At 43.8% G+C, this 22,535-nt stretch overlaps 1 protein-coding gene and 1 non-coding gene across 24 annotated transcripts in view; both read left to right on the plus strand.

Moving 5' to 3' along the window:
* The window catches only part of PUM1 (pumilio RNA binding family member 1), a 130,976-nt gene extending 114,973 nt beyond the window's left edge, over nucleotides 1–16,003 (plus strand). For all 23 annotated transcript variants that reach the window (XM_033227396.1, XM_033227398.1, XM_033227413.1 and 20 more), the window contains 5 exons: nucleotides 1,534–1,671; nucleotides 4,908–5,033; nucleotides 5,755–5,876; nucleotides 10,377–10,569; nucleotides 14,160–16,003. In XM_033227396.1, coding sequence (XP_033083287.1) covers nucleotides 1,534–1,671; nucleotides 4,908–5,033; nucleotides 5,755–5,876; nucleotides 10,377–10,569; nucleotides 14,160–14,291 — 711 coding nt within the window. In that variant the 3' untranslated portion in view covers nucleotides 14,292–16,003. The remainder of the gene's footprint in view (nucleotides 1–1,533; nucleotides 1,672–4,907; nucleotides 5,034–5,754; nucleotides 5,877–10,376; nucleotides 10,570–14,159) is intronic.
* Nucleotides 11,442–11,526, plus strand: LOC117094049. Its single transcript, XR_004441376.1, has one exon. It is a non-coding gene; the product is annotated as a small nucleolar RNA SNORD103/SNORD85 (small nucleolar RNA).
* Nucleotides 16,004–22,535: the final 6,532 nt, after the last annotated feature.

Genomic DNA, 22,535 nt, shown 5'->3' on the forward strand with positions numbered 1-22,535 from the left:
AATACTTTACAGGGTTGTCATAATAAAAACATGATGAATTGTATGTGAAATTCTTTAGTTTGGTTTAGTTTTGTTTTATTTTTAGAGACAGGGTGTTGCTCTGTCACCCAGGCTTCTGGTGGCATTATCATAGCTCACTGCAGCCTCAAACTCCTGGGCTCAGGTGATCCTCCCACCTCAGCCTTCAGAGTAGCTGGGACTGTGGCTGTGTGCCATGTAGAAATTCTTTAATACAGTGTACAAATAGCCCCTGACTTATGATGTTTCAACTTACAAATGATGTGAAAGCATTATGCTTCAGTAAAAACTGTACTTTGAATATTTTTTATTGTTTTTATTTTTTATTTATATGTATGTATATAAAATAATTTTTTTTTTTGAGACGGAGCCTTGCTCTGTCACTCAGCTGTAATACGGTGGCACAACTTGGCTCACTGCAACCTCTGCCTCCCCGGTTCAAGAAATTCTTCTGCCTCAATCTCCCGAGTAGCTGAATTTACAGGCGCGCACCACCATGCCCGGCTAATTTTTGCGTTTTTAGTAGAGATGGGGTTTCACCATCTTGGCCAGGCTGGTCTTGAACTCCTGACCTTGTGATCTGCCCGCCTAGGCCTCCCAAATGCTGGGATTACAGGAATGAGCCACTGTGTCTGGCCTATAATTTTTTTTTTTTTAAATTATAAAACAGCCTCTGTGTTAGATAATTTTGTCCAACTCTAGGGTACTGTAAGTGCTCTGAGCATTTCTGAGGGCCTAGGATTAGCTATGATGTTCTGTAAATTAGGGATATTTAAATGCGTTTTTTAGTTAATGATGAAAACTTATAACAGGTTTATTGGAATGTAATTCTTTCGTAAGTTAAGGAGTGTCTGTTCCTGATGTAGGCTGCTTTGTATTTGAAGATGTCTACGCTTTATTTTTTTTTTAAGCTCTAAGAGTTGGCCGGGTGCGGTGGCTCACGCCTGTAATTCCAACACTTTGGGAGGCCGAAGAGGGCAGATCTCCTGAGGCCAGGAGTTTGAGACAGCCTGACCAACATGGCAAAACCCCATCTCTACTAAAAATACAAAAATTAGCCAGGTGTGGTGGTTCACACCTGTAATCCCAGCTACTTGGGAGGCTGAGATAGGAGAATTGCTTGAACCTGGGAGGTGGAGGTTGCAGTGAGCTGAGATCATGCCACTGCTGTACTCTAGTCTGAGAGACAGAGCAAGACTCCGTCTCCAAAAAAAAAAGCACTCTTAAAAGCTTTTTCTTTGTTTTTTGTTTTTACCGGTGTGAAATCTTTTTGGTTACTGGTTATTGGTACAGTAAATTTATTGTTGGAAATTTTACTGTAAATTTGCTAATGTATGAAAAGACTCAGGTCCTCATTTGTTTCCCTGTTTGTTGTCATTGTTCCACAGTTGCTATTCCACTTTAATCATCACAGATTCTCTGTTCAGTAGTGCTTTCATGTTTGGTGAAAAGAATATTCTTTGTCCACATGTTTGCTTGCTGTGATTCTGGTGGTGCTTTCTTTGTCTCCAATAGAATGAGATGGTTCGGGAACTAGATGGCCATGTCTTGAAGTGTGTGAAAGATCAGAATGGCAATCACGTGGTTCAGAAATGCATTGAATGTGTACAGCCCCAGTCTTTGCAATTTATCATCGATGCGTTTAAAGGACAGGTAAGTGACCCAGGAGAGCAATAATTGAAACAAATTTATTTCCTTTGTGAGCAGAAAACAGAATAGGATTTGTGGCATGTTGTCAATGTGCTTAATGTACTTTGTGTTTTTGAGACTGGATCCTGCTCTGTTGCCCAGGCTGGAGTGCAGTGGCACCATCACGGCTCACTACAGCCTTGAACTGCCAGGTTCAAGCAGTCCTTCCACCTCAGCCTCCCAAGTAGCTGGAATTACAGGCACATACCACCACATCTGGCTCATTTTAAAATATTTTGTAGAGACAGTGGCCTCACCATGTTGCCCAGGCTGGTCTTGAATTCCTGCACTCAAGCAATCCACCTGCCTCAGCCTCCCGAAGTTGCTGGGATTACAGGCATGAGCCACTGTGCCTGATCTTAATGTACTTTAGACTGCAGTAAAAAGCAGTCCTGTATAGTGCTGTCAAGTACCTGTCTATGTGTTGCCAAGTGTCTGGGTCTCTGGGCCTTCTTTCCGTCTGTTAATGCAGATGTCTGCTCATATTGGGATGAAACACAGTCATAAGAGTTGTTAAGATGAAATCTCCTATTTGAAGAATAAATTATTTCCCTTGGTTAAGTACTATTTATTCTTTCAGTGCTTTCGTTTTAAATTTGGTTTAAAATTCAGGTAATTTATGGAACTAATGTTGTAGGTCATGTGTGAATATATCTTTAAAATAACAAGGTGCTTCTTGCTTAAATTTTTTTGGAGGGGATGCACTCCAGGTTGGTTTGAATTGTATTAAATGACCACATAACCAGAGATAACTTCTAGTTTCTCCTGTTTTCCTGTATGTCAAAAAAGCTCTTCTTAGCGTCAACTTCCAAGTAAGATTGTTACTTTTATATATAAATACCTTTTTCCAGAATTGCCTCTGAATTGGTTATAGTGTTTTGTTGTTGTTGTTGTTTGTTTTGTTTTTTTGTTTTTGCTTTTTTGCCAAAACACAAAGTCCTTACAGTCTCATAAGGTGGATGGGACAGGACAGTAAAACTCAGCTCCCTTTTGGGTGTGTGAAATTGGTTTTTCTTTAGGGAAGGGGGAAAAATGAGAAAAAACACATAGATTTTCAGGTATAATTGTATGTACTGCAGAGTATAGAGTGATATGTGATGTGTAGTAATCTTTAGGTTTTGCTGTTTGCTCAATGACCACAATGGTTGATTACTGACAGCAACCCACGTGGTTATTGGGAGTTTCTGAGTTAATGAAAAAAGGGTAGATCTGTTTACTTTAACATTAAGATGTTACGTTTATGGAAGTATCCAACAAAAAAGGTAAAACGATTAAGCCACCAGGAGAGAATACTTTCAAGATGCAACTGTCAAAGAATTGATAACTAGAGTGTATAACGAACCTCTCTGTAATGAAGGAAAACAATACAACATGATGTAAAAGTGAGCCCAAAACACAAGTTGACTTTTCATAGAAGAAACACAAATTGCCAGTAGACATGAAAAAATACTCAGTTGCATTAGGAACAAGGAAAATGCAAAATTAAGCCACAAATGATAGACTATTGCTTACTCATCAGTTGCTGTGTGCTGACAGAAAAGAGATACATTGCTGGTGGGAATAGACATTGACACAACCATTTTGGAAAATAATTTAGTATTGTCTTTCAAATTTCAACCTTTGTAATTTCTGTGATCCTGTTGAAATATCTGTACATATATACCACAAGACCTATTTAGACATGTTTAAACACCATTATTCTCTTAAAAGACTTAAGCAACCCAGATGACCATGAGCAGGGGATTGCATTTTTTAAAAATGTCATATACATGGCCGGGCACGGTGGCTCATGCCTGTAATCCCAGCACTTTGGGAGTCTGAGACGGGTGGCTCACCTGAGGTCAGTAGTTTGAGACCAGCCTGACCAACATAGTGAAACCCCGTTTTACTAGAAATGCAAAAAAATTAACTGGTGCCTGTAATCCCAGCTACTTGGGAGGCTGAGGCAGAAGAATTGCTTGAACCCGGGAGGCGGAGGTTGCAGTGAGCCGAGATGGTGCTGTTGCACTCCTGCCTAGGCAACAAGCGTGAAACTCTTGTCTCCAAAAAAAAAAAAAAAAAAAAAACATATACTCAGCCAATTTCTTTCTGTATACCATGCAGAATAAACTACAGAAACTTACAGTATTGTAAATGAACATGGGAATCATAATGTTGCGTGAAATAAATTAAGTTGCTCCAGACTACAAGTGTAGCATTTTTATAAAGCTAAATTCAAGCAAAACCATACAGTATACTGTTTATCTTTATAGTTGTAAGCATAAAGCTACATGTATAAGGTTACACATAAGGCTAGGTGTGTTGGCTTGCACCTGTAAGAATAAGCACTTTGGGAGGCCAAGGTGGGAGGATTGCTTAAGGCTAGGAGTGCAGGAGCAGCCTGGGCAACATAGCGAGTCTCCATCTCTACACACAATTTTTTTTTTTTAAGTAGCCAGATGTGGTGGCAAGTGCCTGTAATCCCAGCAACTTGGGAAGCTGAGGCAGGAGGATGACCTGAGTGCAAGAGCTCAAGGCTGCAGTGAGCTGTGATCACCATTGCGCTCCAGCCTGGGTGATAGAGTGAGACCTTGTCTCCAAAACAAAACAAAATCATACAGAAAGCACTGGGTGTGATGACTTACACTTGGCAAGCATCCAGTAAGTGTTAGCTGCTATTATTGCTCTTATTATTGTTCTTGATTACAGTTGTGAGGTGTATGCCATTAAGCTAGGAAGGGGAGAATCTCAAGGGTAGTGTGCTTTTCTGTTGCTCCAAACCCAGCAAAAGAACCTTGTTGCTGAAAAACATCACTGTTAAATCAGAACATTGCATTCTGGTTGTTCTGGCAGTGTGAAAGCATTCAGGATTTGGTCCCAGTCCTTCCCTTTTCTGTTGTTAGCGCTGTCTTTTGGAGAGGTTGTCAGTTGACACACTTGACTCTCTTAACTAAGTGTGTTTTTCATGACTTTGACTAGTTATCTGTTTCTTGATGGCTTGGAAAAGTCCTTTTCTGCTCTGAATTATGCACATCTATGAATTCCTAAAATAAGCAATGAGTTTATTTACATACACACACCTTATTATATGTAGAGAGAACTTAAATGCCATCAAGTTCATTTGTGAAGATCAGTGGGATTATATATATATATAAACAATACTGAAGCACTGAAGTTGGTGACTGTCATTTTTGCCTCTCATTTGTGTTTGTCTACCCTAGGTATTTGCCTTGTCCACACATCCTTATGGCTGCCGAGTGATTCAGAGAATCCTGGAGCACTGTCTCCCTGACCAGACACTCCCTATTTTAGAGGAGCTTCACCAGCACACAGAGCAGCTTGTACAGGTAGTGGAGTTGCCAGTAGAGGAACTGCAAACACCTGTGGGCTCGTTCAGGGCCAGAGTTTGTGTGTTTTGTCAGTGTAGGTTCCAGAAGAGGTTAATGTGTTTTAAATACCCTTAAATCTTGTGGTTGTATTTGTATTCAGAGCAGCTTGGTTTGTGTTTTATGAATATGAGTAGTGAATTGAGCCCTAGCCCTGGAGTCAGGAGGTCTGACTTCCAGAACTCTGTCATGTACTTGTGGTGTCACCTTAGGTAGACATTTGATCCCTCTGGGTCTCTGTTTCATAATTGTTAAATGAAATAAGTTGATTTGTTGATTTCTTGTTTTTAGCTTTGATACATTTTCTGCTTATACCACTGATTAAATAATTAGGTATGCCCTTGTTTTTTGTTGGACATAAATATTTCCAGTTTTTCTCTGTTATAGATAGGTGCGGTGAACCATTTGTATATGTGTTTGAGAAAAATGAATATTTATTGCCTTAACACTCCCTCCCCTTTTAAGAATGAATATGTATATTCTATTGTCTAGTAATATGTTCCTGTTTTGTAATAATAGAGAAAAATGTTACCACCTGTTTTAAAAATTGTTGTGTGTTCATTAGTATTCATATAAACCATTATGGTGCTAAAAGAAAGGTCTTAATTAGACATAAGGACTTAGGTAACCCACAGAACTGGCTTTCACATATATTTTATTTCTCTTACTGTTTCTCAAACAGGATCAATATGGAAATTATGTAATCCAACATGTATTGGAGCACGGTCGTCCTGAGGATAAAAGCAAAATTGTAGCAGAAATCCGAGGCAATGTACTTGTATTGAGTCAGCACAAATTTGCAAGGTATGTGCTTTGAGTTACAAGGACTATTTCCCAGAAGAGAGGATTAGTAGTATTGAACTATAATTCTCTTATTTTTTACTATTGTCTTTTTTCTTTTTTTTTTCAAAGTATATGTAGCTTAAAAAGTCAAATAGTTTTATTACAAAGTATAAACTCTAAGAGGTCCCTTAGTGGGGTTCTTACTCTGATAGAATTAGCTACTTTGAAATCTGGAGAATATGTTACTAAAGAATGTGAGTGTTGCACTTTGATGAACTGAATATTTTATTAACTTGTTTGTTTGAAATTGTGAAATGTTGTTTACTCAGTTTCCCTTTTTGGCACCTGAAAGAAAGGCAGTTTACCATATGTATATCTATGTACAGGCCTTAGTGTTCTTAGGATCTCTTTTCCAGTCTTCATATTGTGCAAGCTCAAGAATGAAATGCAGTAGTTATTCCCAGGTTGTGAAAGGTGTCTTAGGTCACTTATAAGTAGCAGAGGTTGGAGAAGGAATCTATGGTCCTTCCATGTGGATAGTGGTATGGTCTTCGGAGAATATACTGTATATGTCCTCCTACTACCCACATAACATAGTATTTTTTGTTTTTGGAATATATTCTTCCCTGGTTTCAGAATAAATTGCAAGGCAGGACAGGACTCATACCACCTTAATGTTTTTAATTTGTTTATTTTATTTTTTGAGACAGGGTCACACTCTGTCGCTTGCACAGTCTCGGCTCACTGCAAGCTCCACCTCCCAGGCTCAAGCGATCCTCCTACCTCAGGCTCTCGAGTAGCTGGGACTGCAGGCGCACACCACCGCGCCCAGCTACTTTCTGTATTTTTGTAGAGACAGGGTTTCACCGTGTTTGCCAGGCTGGTCTTGAACTCCTGGACTTAATCCTCCCACTTTGGCCTCTCAGAGTGCTGGGATTACAGGCACAAGCCACCAGTACGTGACCTCATTCATTTTAAATTTGTGAAATTTTATAACATGTCACAGCATGGAAAAATAGAGAAAAGAAATGAAAGTACCTGTAGATCCAGTGTCTCCATAGCCTAACCATATCAGAGTTATCTCTTATGACTTTATATTATTTTGTTTTTTTTTTTTTTTTTTTTTTTTTTTTTGAGACGGAGTCTCGCTCTGCCGCCCAGGCTGGAGTGCAGTGGCCGGATCTCAGCTCACTGCAAGCTCCGCCTCCCGGGTTCACGCCATTCTCCTGCCTCAGCCTCCCGAGTAGCTGGGACTACAGGCGCCCGCCACGTCGCCCGGCTAGTTTTTCGTATTTTTAGTAGAGACGGGGTTTCACTGTGTTAACCAGGATGGTCTCGATCTCCTGACCTGGTGATCCACCCGTCTCGGCCTCCCAAAGTGCTGGGATTACAGGCTTGAGCCACCGCGCCCGGCCGACTTTATATTATTTTGTTTTGGGGCGTTCCTTTTGACCAGTTGCCAGGACTAAAGAATGGGGGACAGAATCTCTTGGGTTCTCTTCTTCGGGTCAGTCTCCTGTTTACGTTTTTGTTCACGGTATTTAATTTCTCACCCTTGGATGTAGCCTAAGCATTAATTAATATTACAACAAATTCAAAAACAATTAAAAAAAGGTTTTTATTTTTTTAAGAGACAGAGTCTGTTGCCCTGGCTGGAGTGCAGTGGCGCAATCCTAGCTCACTGCAGCCTAGGATTCCTGAGCTCAAGCAGTCCTCCCACCTCAGCCTACTAAGCAGCTGGGACTGTAGGTGCACACCACCATGTCCAGCTACAACAGTTACAGTTAATAACTGAGTAGCTATTGTGGGCCCAGTCCTCTCATTGATAACATGTATAAATTGTGGACAGAAATACAAGAACTACCTGAAGACACTAGAGAGTAACCAAAGGGCAGGTGGAGACCAGAGAGATGGGGGCTGGCATTTGGAAGAAGAGAATTGCACTGGGGAAATTTCTTATTTCTGATGACCGTTAGCCTTTGATCACTTCCCAGTCTTTTCCATGCTGGGCAGCTAAAGCTGGAATAGGCAATCCTTAGGGCAACCACAACAAAGAGAAATCGAGAGAGCCAGCAGGGGTTCGGGGGAGGCCCAATTTTAACCTTCCCCCAAGTCTCGCTGACCCCCGAACCACATTTCCAACTAAGGCTAAAAGAAATGAACTGGCATTTCTAGCTGCTGCTTACTGTATGGGAGAAGTTTGTAGTTTCACTATAGCCAAGTTAACTGCACTAAAACAGGAGTGGAGGGCACTTCTCTTTGGTGGAACATAACAGAATTCTGAGTTTCTGTAGCTTGTTACTTGCAGTGTCTATCTGGATAATAGGAAAATGTGACTTATACTCAAGAAAAAAGAAATAAAAGTCAATGAATAGTCTAAAATGACCCAGTTATTGGACTTAGTAAAGAAGGATTGATTATACAGCAACTGTTTAAATATACTCAGGATGTAAAGGAAAATATGTTTTAGTGAATGAAAAGATAGGAGATTTTCGTAGAAAATAATGAATCTTATCTGTCTGTCTGTCTGTCTGTGAGACAGAGTCTCACTCTGTCACTCAGGCTGGAGTACAGTGGCGCAGTCTTGGCTCACTTCACGCTCTGCCTCCCAGGTTCACGCCATTCTCCTGCCTCAGCCTCCCGAGTAGCTGGGACTACTGGCGCCCACCACCACGCCTGGCTAATTTTTTTGTATTTTTAGTAGAAACAGGGTTTCACCATGTTAGCCAGGATGGTCTTGGTCTCCTGACCTCATGATCCATACCTGCCTTGGCCTCCCAAAGTGCTGGGATTACAGGCGTGAGCCACCGCGCCCGGCCGTGAATCTTATTTTAAAAAGAAAAAAGAGGGCCTGGGGACAGTGGCTCACACCTGTAATCCCAGCACTTCGGGAGGCCGAGGCAGGCAGATCACTGGAGGCCAGGAGTTCCAGACCAGCCTGGCCAACATGCCAAAACCCATCTCTACTGAAAATACAAAAATTAGCCAGGCATGGTGGCGCGTGCCTGTAGTCCCAGCTACTTGGGAGGCTGAGGCAGGAGAATGGCCTGAACCCAGGAGGTGGAAGTTGCAGTGAGCCAAGATCGTGCCACTGCACTCCAGCCTGGGCGACATTGAGACTCTATCTCAAACAAAAATGTTTTCAAACAGTGGAAAAATTTACTTTGTACTCTGGGTCACCATCAAAAACGTCTGGAAGCAGGAACAGTGGCTCATGCCTGTAACCCCAGCATGTTGGAAGGCCGAAGCAGAAGGATTGCTTGAGGCCAAGAGTTCAAGACTAGCCTAGACAACACAGCAAGATCCTGCCTCTACAAAAATAAAAATAGGGCCGGGTGCAGTGGCTCACGCCTGTAATCCCAGCACTTTGGGAGGCTGAGGCGGGCAGATTGCTTGAGGTCAGGAGTTCGAGACCAGCTTGACCAACATAGTGAAACCCTGTCTCTACTAAAAAAACAAAAAATAGCCAGGTGTCATGGCGGGCACCTGTAATCCCAGGTGCTTGGGAGGCTGAGGCAGAAGAAGAATGATTTGAACCCGGGAGGCGGAGGTTGCAGTGAGCCGAGATTACGCCATTGTACTGCAGCCTGGGTGACAGAGAGAGACACTGTCTCAAAAATAAAAATAAAAAATAAATGTCTGAAAGCCACTGATGTATTTTTTTGTTTATTTCTATTGATCTATTTTTAAGTTCATTGACTCTTCTGTCATCTCTAATCCACTATTAAAGTCATACAGTAAATTTTATTTCAGATGTTTTATTTTTCTTTTCTAAAATTTCTGTTTTTCCTTTTTTTTAAAAAAATTATTTATTTGAAGCCAGGCATGGTGGCTCACGCCTGTAGTCTCAGCACTTTGGGCGGCTGAGGTGGGCAGATAACTTGAGGTCAGGAGTTCAAGACGGAGTCTCGCTCTGCGCTCATGCTGGAATGCTTTGGCACAATCTTGGCTCACTGCAACCTCCACCTCCCAGTTCAAGCAATTCTCCTGCCTCAACCTCCCGAGTAGCTGGAATTACGGGTGCGCGCCACCATGCCCTGCTTGGCAGCAGGGAGATAGGCATGAGTAAGGTTCGTTCCTGGCCTTGGTGAACTCACAGAGGCAAGGAAAGAGTGGACAGATTTTGGTAAGTGTTAAAATAATAACCAGCTGAGTGGTGCCAGTGCCCTAAACCTTGTGCTTAAGTCTCCTCACCTACCTGGGCTCCTTACCCTCACCCGTTAGAGGGCTGGGTCCCATGTCCTTGAAGACCTGGTCTCTCTGGGTGATCAGTATGCAGTAGCATGGCAGTGTATATAATTTGATCACCCTCATGTTCCCCCTTTCCTACAGTTGGATGCCACAGATGGCACAGGTGGAGAGTCAGAGACAGAGTCAGACAGTTGGCGACTCATCTTCCTCAAATGCTAAATAGCTCTCTCTTCCTGTTGGTCCTGAGGTCAGGGCAGAAGCTGGGCAAGCACAACCTCACTAACAGGGGCCCCTCTTCTAAGAGTTGTCCCTGGTTTTATCTCGTTACAGCAATGTCGTGGAGAAATGTGTTACTCATGCCTCACGTACGGAGCGCGCTGTGCTCATCGATGAGGTGTGCACCATGAACGACGGTCCCCACAGTGCCTTATACACCATGATGAAGGACCAGTATGCCAACTATGTGGTCCAGAAGATGATTGACGTGGCAGAGCCAGGCCAGCGGAAGATCGTCATGCATAAGGTAGGCTGGGCTGGGCAGGGTATCAGAGAAAGTGTGCAAGGCCGTGGCTTCTTTCTGAAACACAAAGGAGGGTGGGTGCCCTTCTGTTTTTGAAGAGGTTGTCACTGACCTCTGTTCCATGCTGTGTTCTGTTTTTCTTTTATGTGGAGTCACCATTGTCCTTACACATTTGCCAACCCTCCCTTATCAATAGCCACACTGGTATGAGAGTCTTAAGCTATATTTTTTGAAGTATTTCCATCCCTGATCTCTATAGAATCAGCTTATGAGTCCAACAAATCAGCCTGCTTGCCTCATTTCCTTTTCTCACTCCTCCCTCCTGTTCTTTCATCCCACCAACATCTATTGAGCAAGGGCCTGCCCAGCATGGTGCATAGCCTGGTACATTGACCTGAAGCCTACTCTGTGCCAGACTTCATCAGCACAGAGATGACTAACAGCTGATCCCTGCCCGCAGAGTGCAGTCTGGTGGGGAAGAGCCATGGTGGTGAGCAGTGGTGAGGACATGAGAAGGACCCCTCACCCTTCCCAGCGTCCCTGAGGGCCGGCTTTGCAGGAGAAGGCAAGGCTAAAGAAGAGTTAGACAGGGAAGAAGGAACAGAAATGAGAATAGTTAGGTGCTGTGAGTGGGGAACTGACAGAGAAATCACCTGAACAGGCCCACAGCTTCTCGACAAGTCACGGTGTGGGTCCAGTGAGCACTGCAGACACCACAGGGCCCAGGAAGCAAAACAGACCCACAGGCAGGGCATGCTACAGTTGTGTTTGTGCTAGGCAGTGCCTCCAGCCTCTGGTGCTTCTCATCTGAGCCTGCAGCTTTCAGGCTCTGAACTTACTGAGCCCTTCTCATTTGAGGGGCTGGTTGGCCATTGTCTGGCAATGATGACCCACTTGCCCTCACTGAGAACAAAGTTCGGTAATGAGAATCTTTGTTACGGACTCAAGTTCTGAGCCAGACGAGACACCCACCACCCCTGAGTCAAACTAAACCAATCCAGACCACTGCACTAGTATTGGCAATGGCAGTTGAAGGCTTGGGAAGTCCCAAGTTCTTAAAGTTGAAGTTTTGAGGATGCTGGTGAAGGTGGAGGGAGTGTTGGAGGTAAGTAGGAGCTTAAGACATGTCCATTCATTCAATCATTAAGTGCTAAACACCTGCTGTACAGCAGGTCGTGTTCTCAACAGAGTTGTATTGGTAAACACAACAGTGCTGTGCACAGATAGTTACTGGGATGCTGGAGAAATACAGGGGAAAGGGTTGTCCAGGAATGTGCAGGGTGTCTTCTATAACGTGTGGGCACAGAGGAGGCTCTCTAAGTGAGTGATACTTAATAGAGTGATGACCCTTTCCAGAAGAGGGAACATGGTGTGTGAAGACTTGGAAGCCAGAGACGAGACCGTGTTGTATCTGAAGAAGTAAAACAAGTTCAGTGGGGGAGGAGTGTGGTGACAAAATCACACTTATATTTCAAATAATTGTCCTGGCTGCCATGTGGCCCTTGTAGTTTAGAGGAGGGGAGACAGTGGTGAGACCACATGGGAGGCTGTCAGGGCACCAGATCCTGATGGTTTGGGATTGAAGAGAAGTGGACAGAATAGGGCGCTAGAATTGGTAGGGTTTAGCATAGCAGTTGGTTGGCTGAGGGAGTTAATGGGGAGAGTCCCGAGAAGCCCTCTTAGTTTTTCAGCTCTTCCATGACTAAGTGGTATCCTTTTCAGCAAAAGGGGCACTGGGAGAGAAGCGGGTAATTAACGTTTCACCTCTTGTTAAATCCAATAAAAAATGGAGTTCAACATGTTGTGTGTGTGTGGCTTGTTAGGGATTTTTGGTTTGGTTTATTCTGGAGAAGTACAAAGGTGAAGTTCCTGGACTTGTCAGCAGCCAGTTCCAGGGACGGAGGAAGGGATTGGATTTCGGTTATTTTCTAAAAGGAAAGCTACCAAAAGCAAGGGGATCATGAACCTCAAGTTCTCATGACAGAAACATTAGTAACATAGTACTGCAACTGAAAGGAAAGTGTAGCATTATTACATATGCCGTTTTACAGGTGAGTTTAAGGGAGGTTAAACTGGATCCAAGGACTGTTTGTCACCAGCCAGTTTCCCTTGTAGGCTCTTTTTTTTTTTTTTGAGACTGAGTCTTGCTCTGTTGCCCAGGCTGGAGTGCAGTGGCGAGATCTCGGCTCACTGCAAGCTCTGCCTCCCAGGTTCAGGCCATTCTCTTGCCTCAGCCTCCCGAGTAGCTGGGACTATAGGCGCCTGCCATGACGCCCGGCTAATTTTTTGTATTTTTAGTAGAGACGGGGTTTCACCGTGTTAGCCAGGATGGTCTCGATCTGACCTCGTGATCCGCCCGCCTCGGCCTCTCAAAGTCCTGGGATTACAGGCGTGAGCCACCGCGCGCAGCCCCTTGTAGGCTCTTAAGTGGGAATGTGACACCCAATACAGCTCTGTGTCCTGAGAAGCATGCGCAAGTTATTTCTAGACCGGATCGACCCTTGCTTGCTTTGAGGACACAGCTAAATGACAAAAATTGCCCTCCTGGAGCTCTCAACCTGGGGAGCCTCTGTCTACTGCAGTACATTTATCCAGTGTGTTTATGTATGCAGGTGCAGGTTTGGACTATTTTCTGGGGAATCTGATGAATAAACTGGTCCTTTACTGTTTATATGGAAATATTGATAATTAAGCAAAAGATTGCAGACACAGCTGAGGTATGTAGAATGCTCCCTGAGCTCACAGAAAAGAAAAGGCGCTTCCAGAGGAGAAGCACCTCTCAAGTTTTCTGGAATGCAGGACTTCTTGAAATGGATCAGCCCAGGGAAGGAAGGACAGAAAGGAATGCTTGAAGAAGTGACCCAGAGCGTAAGTCGGAGAGCGTGAGGGATGAGGCTGGTGTGGAGGGCATGCCTTGAGAGCACAGTGGGGAGAAACCTAATTTGTGGAGGAGCCACACAGTTTGGGCTCAGCTATCTGTGCTGTCCTTTGTTAGCCATTCAACCTTGGCTGAGTAACTTAACCACTCTGCCTTCATGTTTTCCATCAGTAAGATGGGGATAATCACACCAGCTCATGATGTTCATCATTACTCTTCTTGTCATTGATTAGCTTTCTGTGATCCACTGTGACCTGGAGAGATGGGGTCAAGTGGTGAGCTCAGGATTCGTGGTGCCCAGAAATAACCCCCACTGCTCAGGAGAGCCTGGATGCCATGCATGGGGCCAGAGGGACCTGTGCACATTCTTGCAGGGAAGCACTGTGTAGCTGCTGGGTGGTGGGTAGTGTGTTTTCCCAGCTAGGATGCACTTTCATCCATGTGCTGTCTTGGGAGTGACCCATGGCCACCCAGCCTCCAGGGCCTCAGGCCCTGTAGTACCACTCAGGAGAGGAGCTCCTCTCCTCATCTGATGGGTTGCCAAAGTGCTAGAAGTCAGGGGACTGGGCTGAACCAGTGAAAGGTATTGCTGTGGGGTGTGCATGTGTGTGTGTGTGTGTGTGTGTGTGATGCGTGACATGCAAATGCAAGTCCGAGAAGCCTGCCCCCAAGTCTCTTCTCAGGCCGTGTAACACAGACTGTTTTTCCTCCCCAGATCCGGCCCCACATCGCAACTCTTCGTAAGTACACCTATGGCAAGCACATTCTGGCCAAGCTGGAGAAGTACTACATGAAGAACGGCGTTGACTTAGGGCCCATCTGTGGCCCCCCTAATGGTATCATCTGAGGCAGTGTCACCCGCTGTTCCCTCATTCCCGCTGACCTCACTGGCCCACTGGCAAATCCAACCAGCAACCAGAAATGTTCTAGTGTAGAGTCTGAGACGGGCAAGTGGTTGCTCCAGGATTACTCCCTCCTCCAAAAAAGGAATCAAATCCACAAGTGGAAAAGCCTTTGTAAATTTAATTTTATTACACATAACATGTACTATTTTTTTTAATTGACTAATTGCCCTGCTGTTTTACTGGTGTATAGGACACTTGTACATAGGTAACCAATGTACATGGGAGGCCACATATTTTGTTCACTGTTGTATCTATATTTCACATGTGGAAACTTTCAGGGTGGTTGGTTTAACAAAAAAAAAAAAAAAAAAGCTTTAAAAAAAAAAAGAAAAGAAAAGGTTTTTAGCTCATTTGCCTGGCCGGCAAGTTTTGCAAATAGCTCTTCCCCACCTCCTCATTTTAGTAAAAAACAAAGAAAAACAAAAAAACCTGAGAAGTTTGAATTGTAGTTAAATGACCCGAAACTGGCATTTAACACTGTTTATAAAAAATATATATACATATATATATATATATAATGAAAAAGGTTTCAGAGTTGCTAAAGCTTCAGTTTGTGACATTAACTTTATGAAATTCTAAAAAATGCCTTTTTTGGAGACTATATGATGCTGAAGAAGGCTGTTCGTGAGGAGGAGATGCGAGCACCCAGAACCGTCTTTTGAGGCTGGGCGGGTGTGATTGTTTACTGCCTACTGGATTTTTTTCTATTAACATTGAAAGGCAAAATCTGATTATTTAGCATGAGAAAAAAAAAATCCAACTCTGCTTTTGGTCTTGCTTCTATAAATATATAGTGTATACTTGGTGTAGACTTTGCATATATACAAATTTGTAGTATTTTCTTGTTTTGATGTCTAATCTGTATCTATAATGTACCCTAGTAGTCGAACATAATTTTGATTGTACAATTGTACATTTGTATACCTGTAATGTAAATGTGGAGAAGTTTGAATCAACATAAACACGTTTTTTGGTAAGAAAAGAGAATTAGCCAGCCCTGTGCATTCAGTGTATATTCTCACCTTTTATGGTCGTAGCATATAGTGTTGTATATTGTAAATTGTAATTTCAACCAGAAGTAAATTTTTTTCTTTTGAAGGAATAAATGTTCTTTATACAGCCTAGTTAATGTTTAAAAAGAAAAAAATAGCTTGGTTTTATTTGTCATCTAGTCTCAAGTATAGCGAGATTCTTTCTAAATGTTATTCAAGATTGAGTTCTCACTAGTGTTTTTTTAATCCTAAAAAAGTAATGTTTTGATTTTGTGACAGTCAAAAGGACGTGCAAAAGTCTAGCCCTGCCCGAGCTTTCCTTACAATCAGAGCCCCTCTCACCTTGTAAAGTGTGAATTGCCCTTCCCTTTTGTACAGAAGATGAACTGTATTTTGCATTTTGTCTACTTGTAAGTGAATGTAACATACTGTCAATTTTCCTTGTTTGAATATAGAATTGTAACACTACACGGTGTACATTTCCAGAGCCTTGTGTATATTTCCAATGAACTTTTTTGCAAGCACACTTGTAACCATATGTGTATAATTAACAAACCTGTGTATGCTTATGCCTGGGCAACTATTTTTTGTAACTCTTGTGTAGATTGTCTCTAAACAATGTGTGATCTTTATTTTGAAAAATACAGAACTTTGGAATCTGGGTTTATGCTTTATTTTAACCTCTTCCCCCGCCCCACCCCCAGTGTAGTTCCCCAGGACAGCCCTTTCCTGCTCATGCTGCTTTCTGGTGGTTTTGTTGTAGTTTTGTGAGGGTTGGGGGAGAGGTATCAAACCGATGGCTCTTTGAGCCCAATTTAAACTAAAGATGTTTGGTTCAGCCTGCCCAGTGCATTCAGAATCAAGATACTGCACATAAAAATCCAGATTTCCAACTCTGCATGTCAGAATATTCTCCTTGGGCCTCTCAGATGAGGTGTCTGGGTTACAGCACTGTCTGTCGGGGCCTCTCCCTGTTTTCTGTGTTTGGGCTGCTCCAGTTGACCCTGCTAACCTGTTCTACTACTGAGGCCCGCCAAGTGGTCCAATGTCCGAGCATACTCATCTCTTCAGACTGGGAGCCTCTTTTAGCTTGTAACACAGGAGGCTTGAGTTTACCATTGTGCCTGTGGCCCAGGCCTGAGGATGCCATCTGCCCTTCTTCACCAACTTTGCTCCAGGGGCAGGTTTGGTAAGTGTTGGCAGTTGCAGGCTGGGTCCAACCAGAGAGGCCGGGTGGAAGCCCACACCAGCTGGTGTCTGGAAGTGGAGCCTCAGGGTGGTTGAAGGAACTTAGGAACTTCACATAGGCCCCTCAAGGGTAAGGGCTAGTCACTAACAGGCCCTGGGAATAGAGGGAGGAGAAAAGGAAGCTGAGGGAATGCAGGTTTCCAGTCCAGCGTGTGATTTTGCCTCAGCAGCTGTCGCTGAGGCCGTTTCCCAGCATTGCCACGCTACAGTAGCCATCATGGGGCTTGCAGAGGTGGCACACTGCAGGCATTGGGAACTGCAGTCCATGCACCATGACTCCAGTCACATTGACCTGGGCTCACGTGTGGGTCTTGCCACTCTGTGCACTTTGGCAAGTTAGTTCACCTCGTCTTTCATCAAATTCGTTGCTGGAAGTGGACCAGAGGTAACAGATCTATGTAAAGTGCCTCTCATCATGTTATGGGAAGTTATGGCATTAAATTCAGTGTCTAGCACTCTGGTGTAATAAGTGATGCCAGTTTTCCTGCACAGTTTTTGATGAACAATCATTAGTTTACATAATAATGTAAATTGTTGTGAACCGACTCTGCACCAAGTCACCCATGAGATGGTTTTTTCATGTTCTCAACAACGGTTCTGGGAACTGACAGCCCTGCCGAGAATGTGGCTATCCCTATCTCGTAGATGTGGAAACGGGTCCTAGGATCTGATGGAAGTCTTTTGATAGACAAACTGATTTAATAAAGCTTGTGGCTTTCCCCTTAGTTCGTCATGCGAGGGGGTGGGCATGGGGGCAGACCCCTCCATCTGCAGGACTGAGTTTCATGGAGCGGGCTGGGCTCTGAGCCACCCCCTCTTCTGACCACCATTACTCTGCTACCAAGTCCATCCCAAGGATTCTATGACCTGGGCTGTCATGCACTGGGTACCGGCATTCTTGGTCTCTCTTCCAGAGTCCCTCCAAAGTGTATTCCTCAGTTTATGTAATAACTCTTACCCTCTCACGGTGCTTTACAGTTTACAGAGCACTTGGTATTTGAGATACCATTGGTCTTTGTGGAAAGCTTTAGGGAGTCAGGGAGGGGAGATGTTTCAGCCCTTTATACAGATGAGGAGTTTGAGACCTAAGCCCCGCAGTCAGTAACCAAGTGAGGATTTTATCTGAGGGTTCCTGACTCCCAGTCCAGTGCTCTGTCCATGCCATCCTGCCCTTACCCGCCATCAGCCCCATGAATGGCCATCTTCTCTTTTTGAGGCTCAGAGGGATTGCAGAAGGGCGAGGCCCCAGGGAGTGAGGCATCCTTTCGAGGGAGGAAACCTGTGACGTTATGTAGTTACCCACTGTAGCCACGCGAGGGTGCTGCCACCTAAAGCAAGCATTATGGAGGCCTAAGGGGTCAAGGTCAGGGTTGGGATGGCTTTTCCCTGGCTTGAAGGGCTCAGCACTGTAGGAATCCCACCCAGAGACCAGAGGTCTGGCATCTGCCCTGAAACTAAGCTTTCTCCCTTCTTCACTCCCTCTCCTCCTGCTCCCTCCAGCGTCCGCAGTGCCTAGCACTAGGCCCTAACACGGGGTGTTAGGGTAGGGTGGGTGTGGGGTGGGAGGGTATGGTTACTGACCTGGCTCACGGACCTCAGCTTTGCTTTTGACTCTGTGATCTCGGGCAAATCACTGACTTCTCTGGACCGTGGTTTCTCCAGCCGTCACCTGGAGTGGTAGACCAGGCCTGTCACTCTCACAGGGCTAGTGTGAGGTCACACAGGAAGACAGGAGAGCAGCCCCCTGCCTCTGTTAATGCAACCCTGGTGCCTCTTTCTGGGGCCACATCCTGGCTTTTGCACAGAGCTTTCAAACAACCCACACCTCCGAGTCTATTTTAATGACTGAGCTTCAAATCCCAGCTACGCCTGGCCCTATGTAACCTTTGTAAGTCATCTGCCTTCCTCTCTTTCCTCATCTGTAAAATGGGATTAACAATAGTTTTATTTCACAGGGTATATTGGAAGCCCTTGGCACACACAGGACTGGGCGCACAGTAAGCCATAAATAGGAGTTATTATTACCTCCAATTTTTCCCTGCTATGTTGGGGCCCTTGCTCTTTTCACTAGGGTGAAACTGGGTGTTTGACAGGAGCTGGACTAGGTCCAGTCCAGTATACTGACTTCCAGACTGGAATCCAGATTGGGATCTGGAGGTTGAAGTGGGTGTTTGACAGGAAATGAACAGGGTCCGGTTGGAGGCCTCAAGTAAGCACACATTTAGAAGGACAGGGCATTGTGGGTTCATCAGAATCTGGGGAGTCTGAAACTCCTCTGTCTGGAGCTCCAGCTAATTTTATGTTTAGAAACTGAAGATTCAGAACCTGTGCCATTCTAGTGAAATGGATGCGCCTCAGGAAGGTAACTTACAATTACAGCGGCCACAATAGGGAAGTTTGACTCTAGATGAAATTATTCATCTATGGTTACGTTAAAAAAAGACGATCCTGAGTATTTAAGAAACAATGAGATGCATTTTTCGATGGTACACAGAAGCTTCCCAAAGACAGAATGACTTAAAAATTTAAAAAAAGCCTCTCTAAAGAAATCTTTATAGCACACTTATAAAAATTATTTTGAGGTTGGCTTGGTGGCTTAGGCCTGTAATCCCAGCACTTTGGAAAGCTGAGGCAGGCGGATCACCTGAGGTCAGGCATTCAAGACCAGCCTGACCAACATGGCGAAACCTCATCTCTGCTAAAAAAAAAATACAAAAATTAGCTGGGCATGGTGGTGGGCGTCTGTAATCCCAGCTACTCAGGAGGCTGAGGCATGAGAATTGCTTGAACCCGGGAGGCAGAGGCTGCAGTGAGCCGAGACTGTGCCACTGCACTCCAGCCTGGGCGACAGAGCAAGACTCCGTCTCAAAAAATGAAAAAAAAAAAAAATATTTTAAATCTGCAAGGCTGTTTGATCTCTTGTCTTTTTGCATCTGAATATTTGAATATTCTGAACACCATCTTCCTTTAAAAGATCTTCAAATGAGCCAGGAGTATCTGCAACAACTAAATGCAAATCTTGGTCTTGCACACAACTTGGCTATTATAAAAGCAACCGCCTGAGACTAATTGGAAAAAAATAGATTTCTCCCCTGTCACTCACCTAAAACTTAGTCCACAGTCTCAATAAGATTGACTCCCAGTACTAAGTAAATATGCTCCAAGACTCCTTTTTGGTGAAAACATAACAGCCTTTCTGCCTTAGAAATGTTTAAATCTCTAAAATGCAAACTTCAAAGAATGACTCATCAGAATAAAAAAAAAAAGAACTTTTCAGAAAAGTGGCAAATGAAAGAATCCTGAATGTCTTTCCCAAAAATATTAATGAAAGCCTTTAGCCATCTGACCAGGTAACTTTAACGGTCAAGAACACAATTTGGATCCAGCTAGGGAGTTTTATATTATTGTGACTGACGCGTGGCTCAAATTTCAGAACAGAAGCCATGAATCTCTATTTGTGTCTTTATATATGTCTGTGTTATTCATTTTGTAATTAATTACTTTATTTTTTTGAGACTGAGTCCCTCTCTGTCGCCCAGGCTGGAGTGCAGTGGCACGGTCTCAGCTCACTGCAACCCCCGCCTGCCTTCTGGGTTCAAGCGATTTTCCTGCTTCAGCCTCCCAAGTAGCTGGGATTATAGGCATGTGCCACTACCACACCCGGCTAATTTTTGTATTTTTAGTAGAAACAGGGTTTCTATGTTGGCCAGGATGGTCTCAAATTCCTGACCTCAAATGATCCACCTGCCTCAGCCTCCCAAATTTCTGGGATTACAGGTGTGAGCCACTGCACCTGGCCTATGTATGTCTATGTTATTTAAATGTAATACTGCTCTATCTCTAGATGGTATTATTAGAAATTATATATATATATATTAGACAGACTCTCATTCTGTCACCCAGGCTGAATGCAGTGGCACAAATCTTGGCTCACTGTAACCTCCACCTCCCAGGCTCAAGCAATTCTTGTGCCTCAGCCTCCTGCGTAGCTGGGATTACAGACATGTGCCACCATACCCAGATAATTTTTGTATTCCTAGTAGAGACAGGGTTTCTCTATGTTGTTGGTTTGTGTTTGTTTTTGAGATGGAATCTCTCTCTGTTGCCCAGTGCTGGAATGCAGTGGTGAGATCTCAGCTCACTGCAGCCTTCTGCTTCCCAGGTTCCAGCAATTCTCCTGCCTCCGCCTTCCGTGTAGCTGGGATTATAGGCATGCACCATCACACTCGGCTAATTTTTGTATTTTTACTGGAGACGGGGTTTTACCATGTTGAACAGGCTGGTCTCAAACTCCTGACCTCAGGTGATCCACCCACTTCAGCCTCCCAAAGTGCTAGGATTACAGGTGTGAACCACCGCAGCTAGCCAGAAATAATTTATAATTATCTTTTTCCCTACTAAAAGAAAATATTAAAAGAGCTCTTAATACTTAATTGACCTAGAGAAAAATAAGTGTTCACATAAATCATTTTCTCAGAAAAGAAAGCAACTAATTAAAATGCTTTTCAAGTTTACGTGACTTGAATAATATTTAATAAGAATATTAAGCTAGGCATGATGGCTCAAACCTGTAATCCCAGCACTTTGGGAGGCTGAGGTGGGTGGATCGCTTGAGCCCAGGAGTTCAAGGCAAGCCTGGGCAACATAGGGAAACTTTGTCTGTACAAAAAATACAAAAATTAGCTAGGCAAGCCTGTAGTTCTAGCACTTGGGAGACTGAGTTGGGAGAATGGCTTGAGCCCGGGAGGTCGAGACTGCAGTGAGCTGTAATTCCACCTACTGTGGTCAAGGCTGGGCAACAGAGGGAGATCCTGTCTCAATAAAAAAAAAAAAAAAAAAAAAAAAAAAAAAAAAAAAAAAAAATTGGTGATTTAGCAAAAATGGGCATTCTTACTGGATATTCATATTCTACTTAGCTTTACTAGTTAAACTCATGTTATCTTCGTTACAAAATTTGTTAACAAGGTAAGTAACCTGAGGTGACAAGCAGATTTTTAAATGTTACAAGATGTCTGCTTGATAAGTTTCCAAAATCTTTGTGAAAACTTGAAACTTTAAAATTATATTAAGTAGGCCAGGTGCAGTGTGGCTCATGCCTGTAGTTCCAGAACTTTGGTAGGCTGAGGTGTGCGGATCACCTGAGGTCAGGAGTTCGAGACCAGCCTGGCCAACATGGCGAAACCCCATCTCTACCAAAAAATACAAAAATTAGCCGGGTGTGGTGGCAGGCGTCTGTAATCCCAGCTACTCGGAAGGCTGAGGCACGAGAATCACTTGAACCCGGGAGGCGGAGGTTGCAGAGAGTTGAGATCTTACCACTGCACTCCAGCCTAGGTAAGAGAGTAAGACTGTCTCAAATAAATAACATTATATTAAGTTAAATTAAATGATAGATATTTATTTTTATTTTTATTTTTTTTTTGAGATGGAGTCTCTCTCTGTCGCCCAGGCTGGGGTGCAGTGGCCAGATCTCAGCTCACTGCAAGCTCCGCCTCCCGGGTTTATGCCATTCTCCTGCCTCAGCCTCCCGAGTAGCTGGGACTACAGGCGCCCGCCACCTCGCCCGGCTAGTTTTTTGTATTTTTTTAGTACAGACGGGGTTTCACCATGTTAGCCAGGATGGTCTCGATCTCCTGACCTCGTGATCCGCCCGTCTCAGCCTCCCAAAGTACTGGGATTACAGGCTTGAGCCACCGCGCCCGGCCGAGATAGATTTTATATCTAACGGCTCAATAATGTGCTGAGGTCATTAGAATTCTGTTTTCTCTCTGTTAAAAGGACAACATGTTCTTGGAGTGTTGATTTGCTCTTGATTATGAACTTTTTTTAAATTTACCTTTTAAGTAATTGCCCAAGAAAACAAAGATTGTGTTGTATTGAGATAATTTTTTTTTTTTTTTGAGACAGAGTTTCGCTCCATCACCCAGGCTTGGCTCACTGCAACCT

This window comes from Trachypithecus francoisi, unplaced genomic scaffold (assembly GCF_009764315.1).
Source record: "Trachypithecus francoisi isolate TF-2019V2 unplaced genomic scaffold, Tfra_2.0 Lachesis_group12, whole genome shotgun sequence".
Lineage (NCBI taxonomy): Eukaryota > Metazoa > Chordata > Mammalia > Primates > Cercopithecidae > Trachypithecus > Trachypithecus francoisi.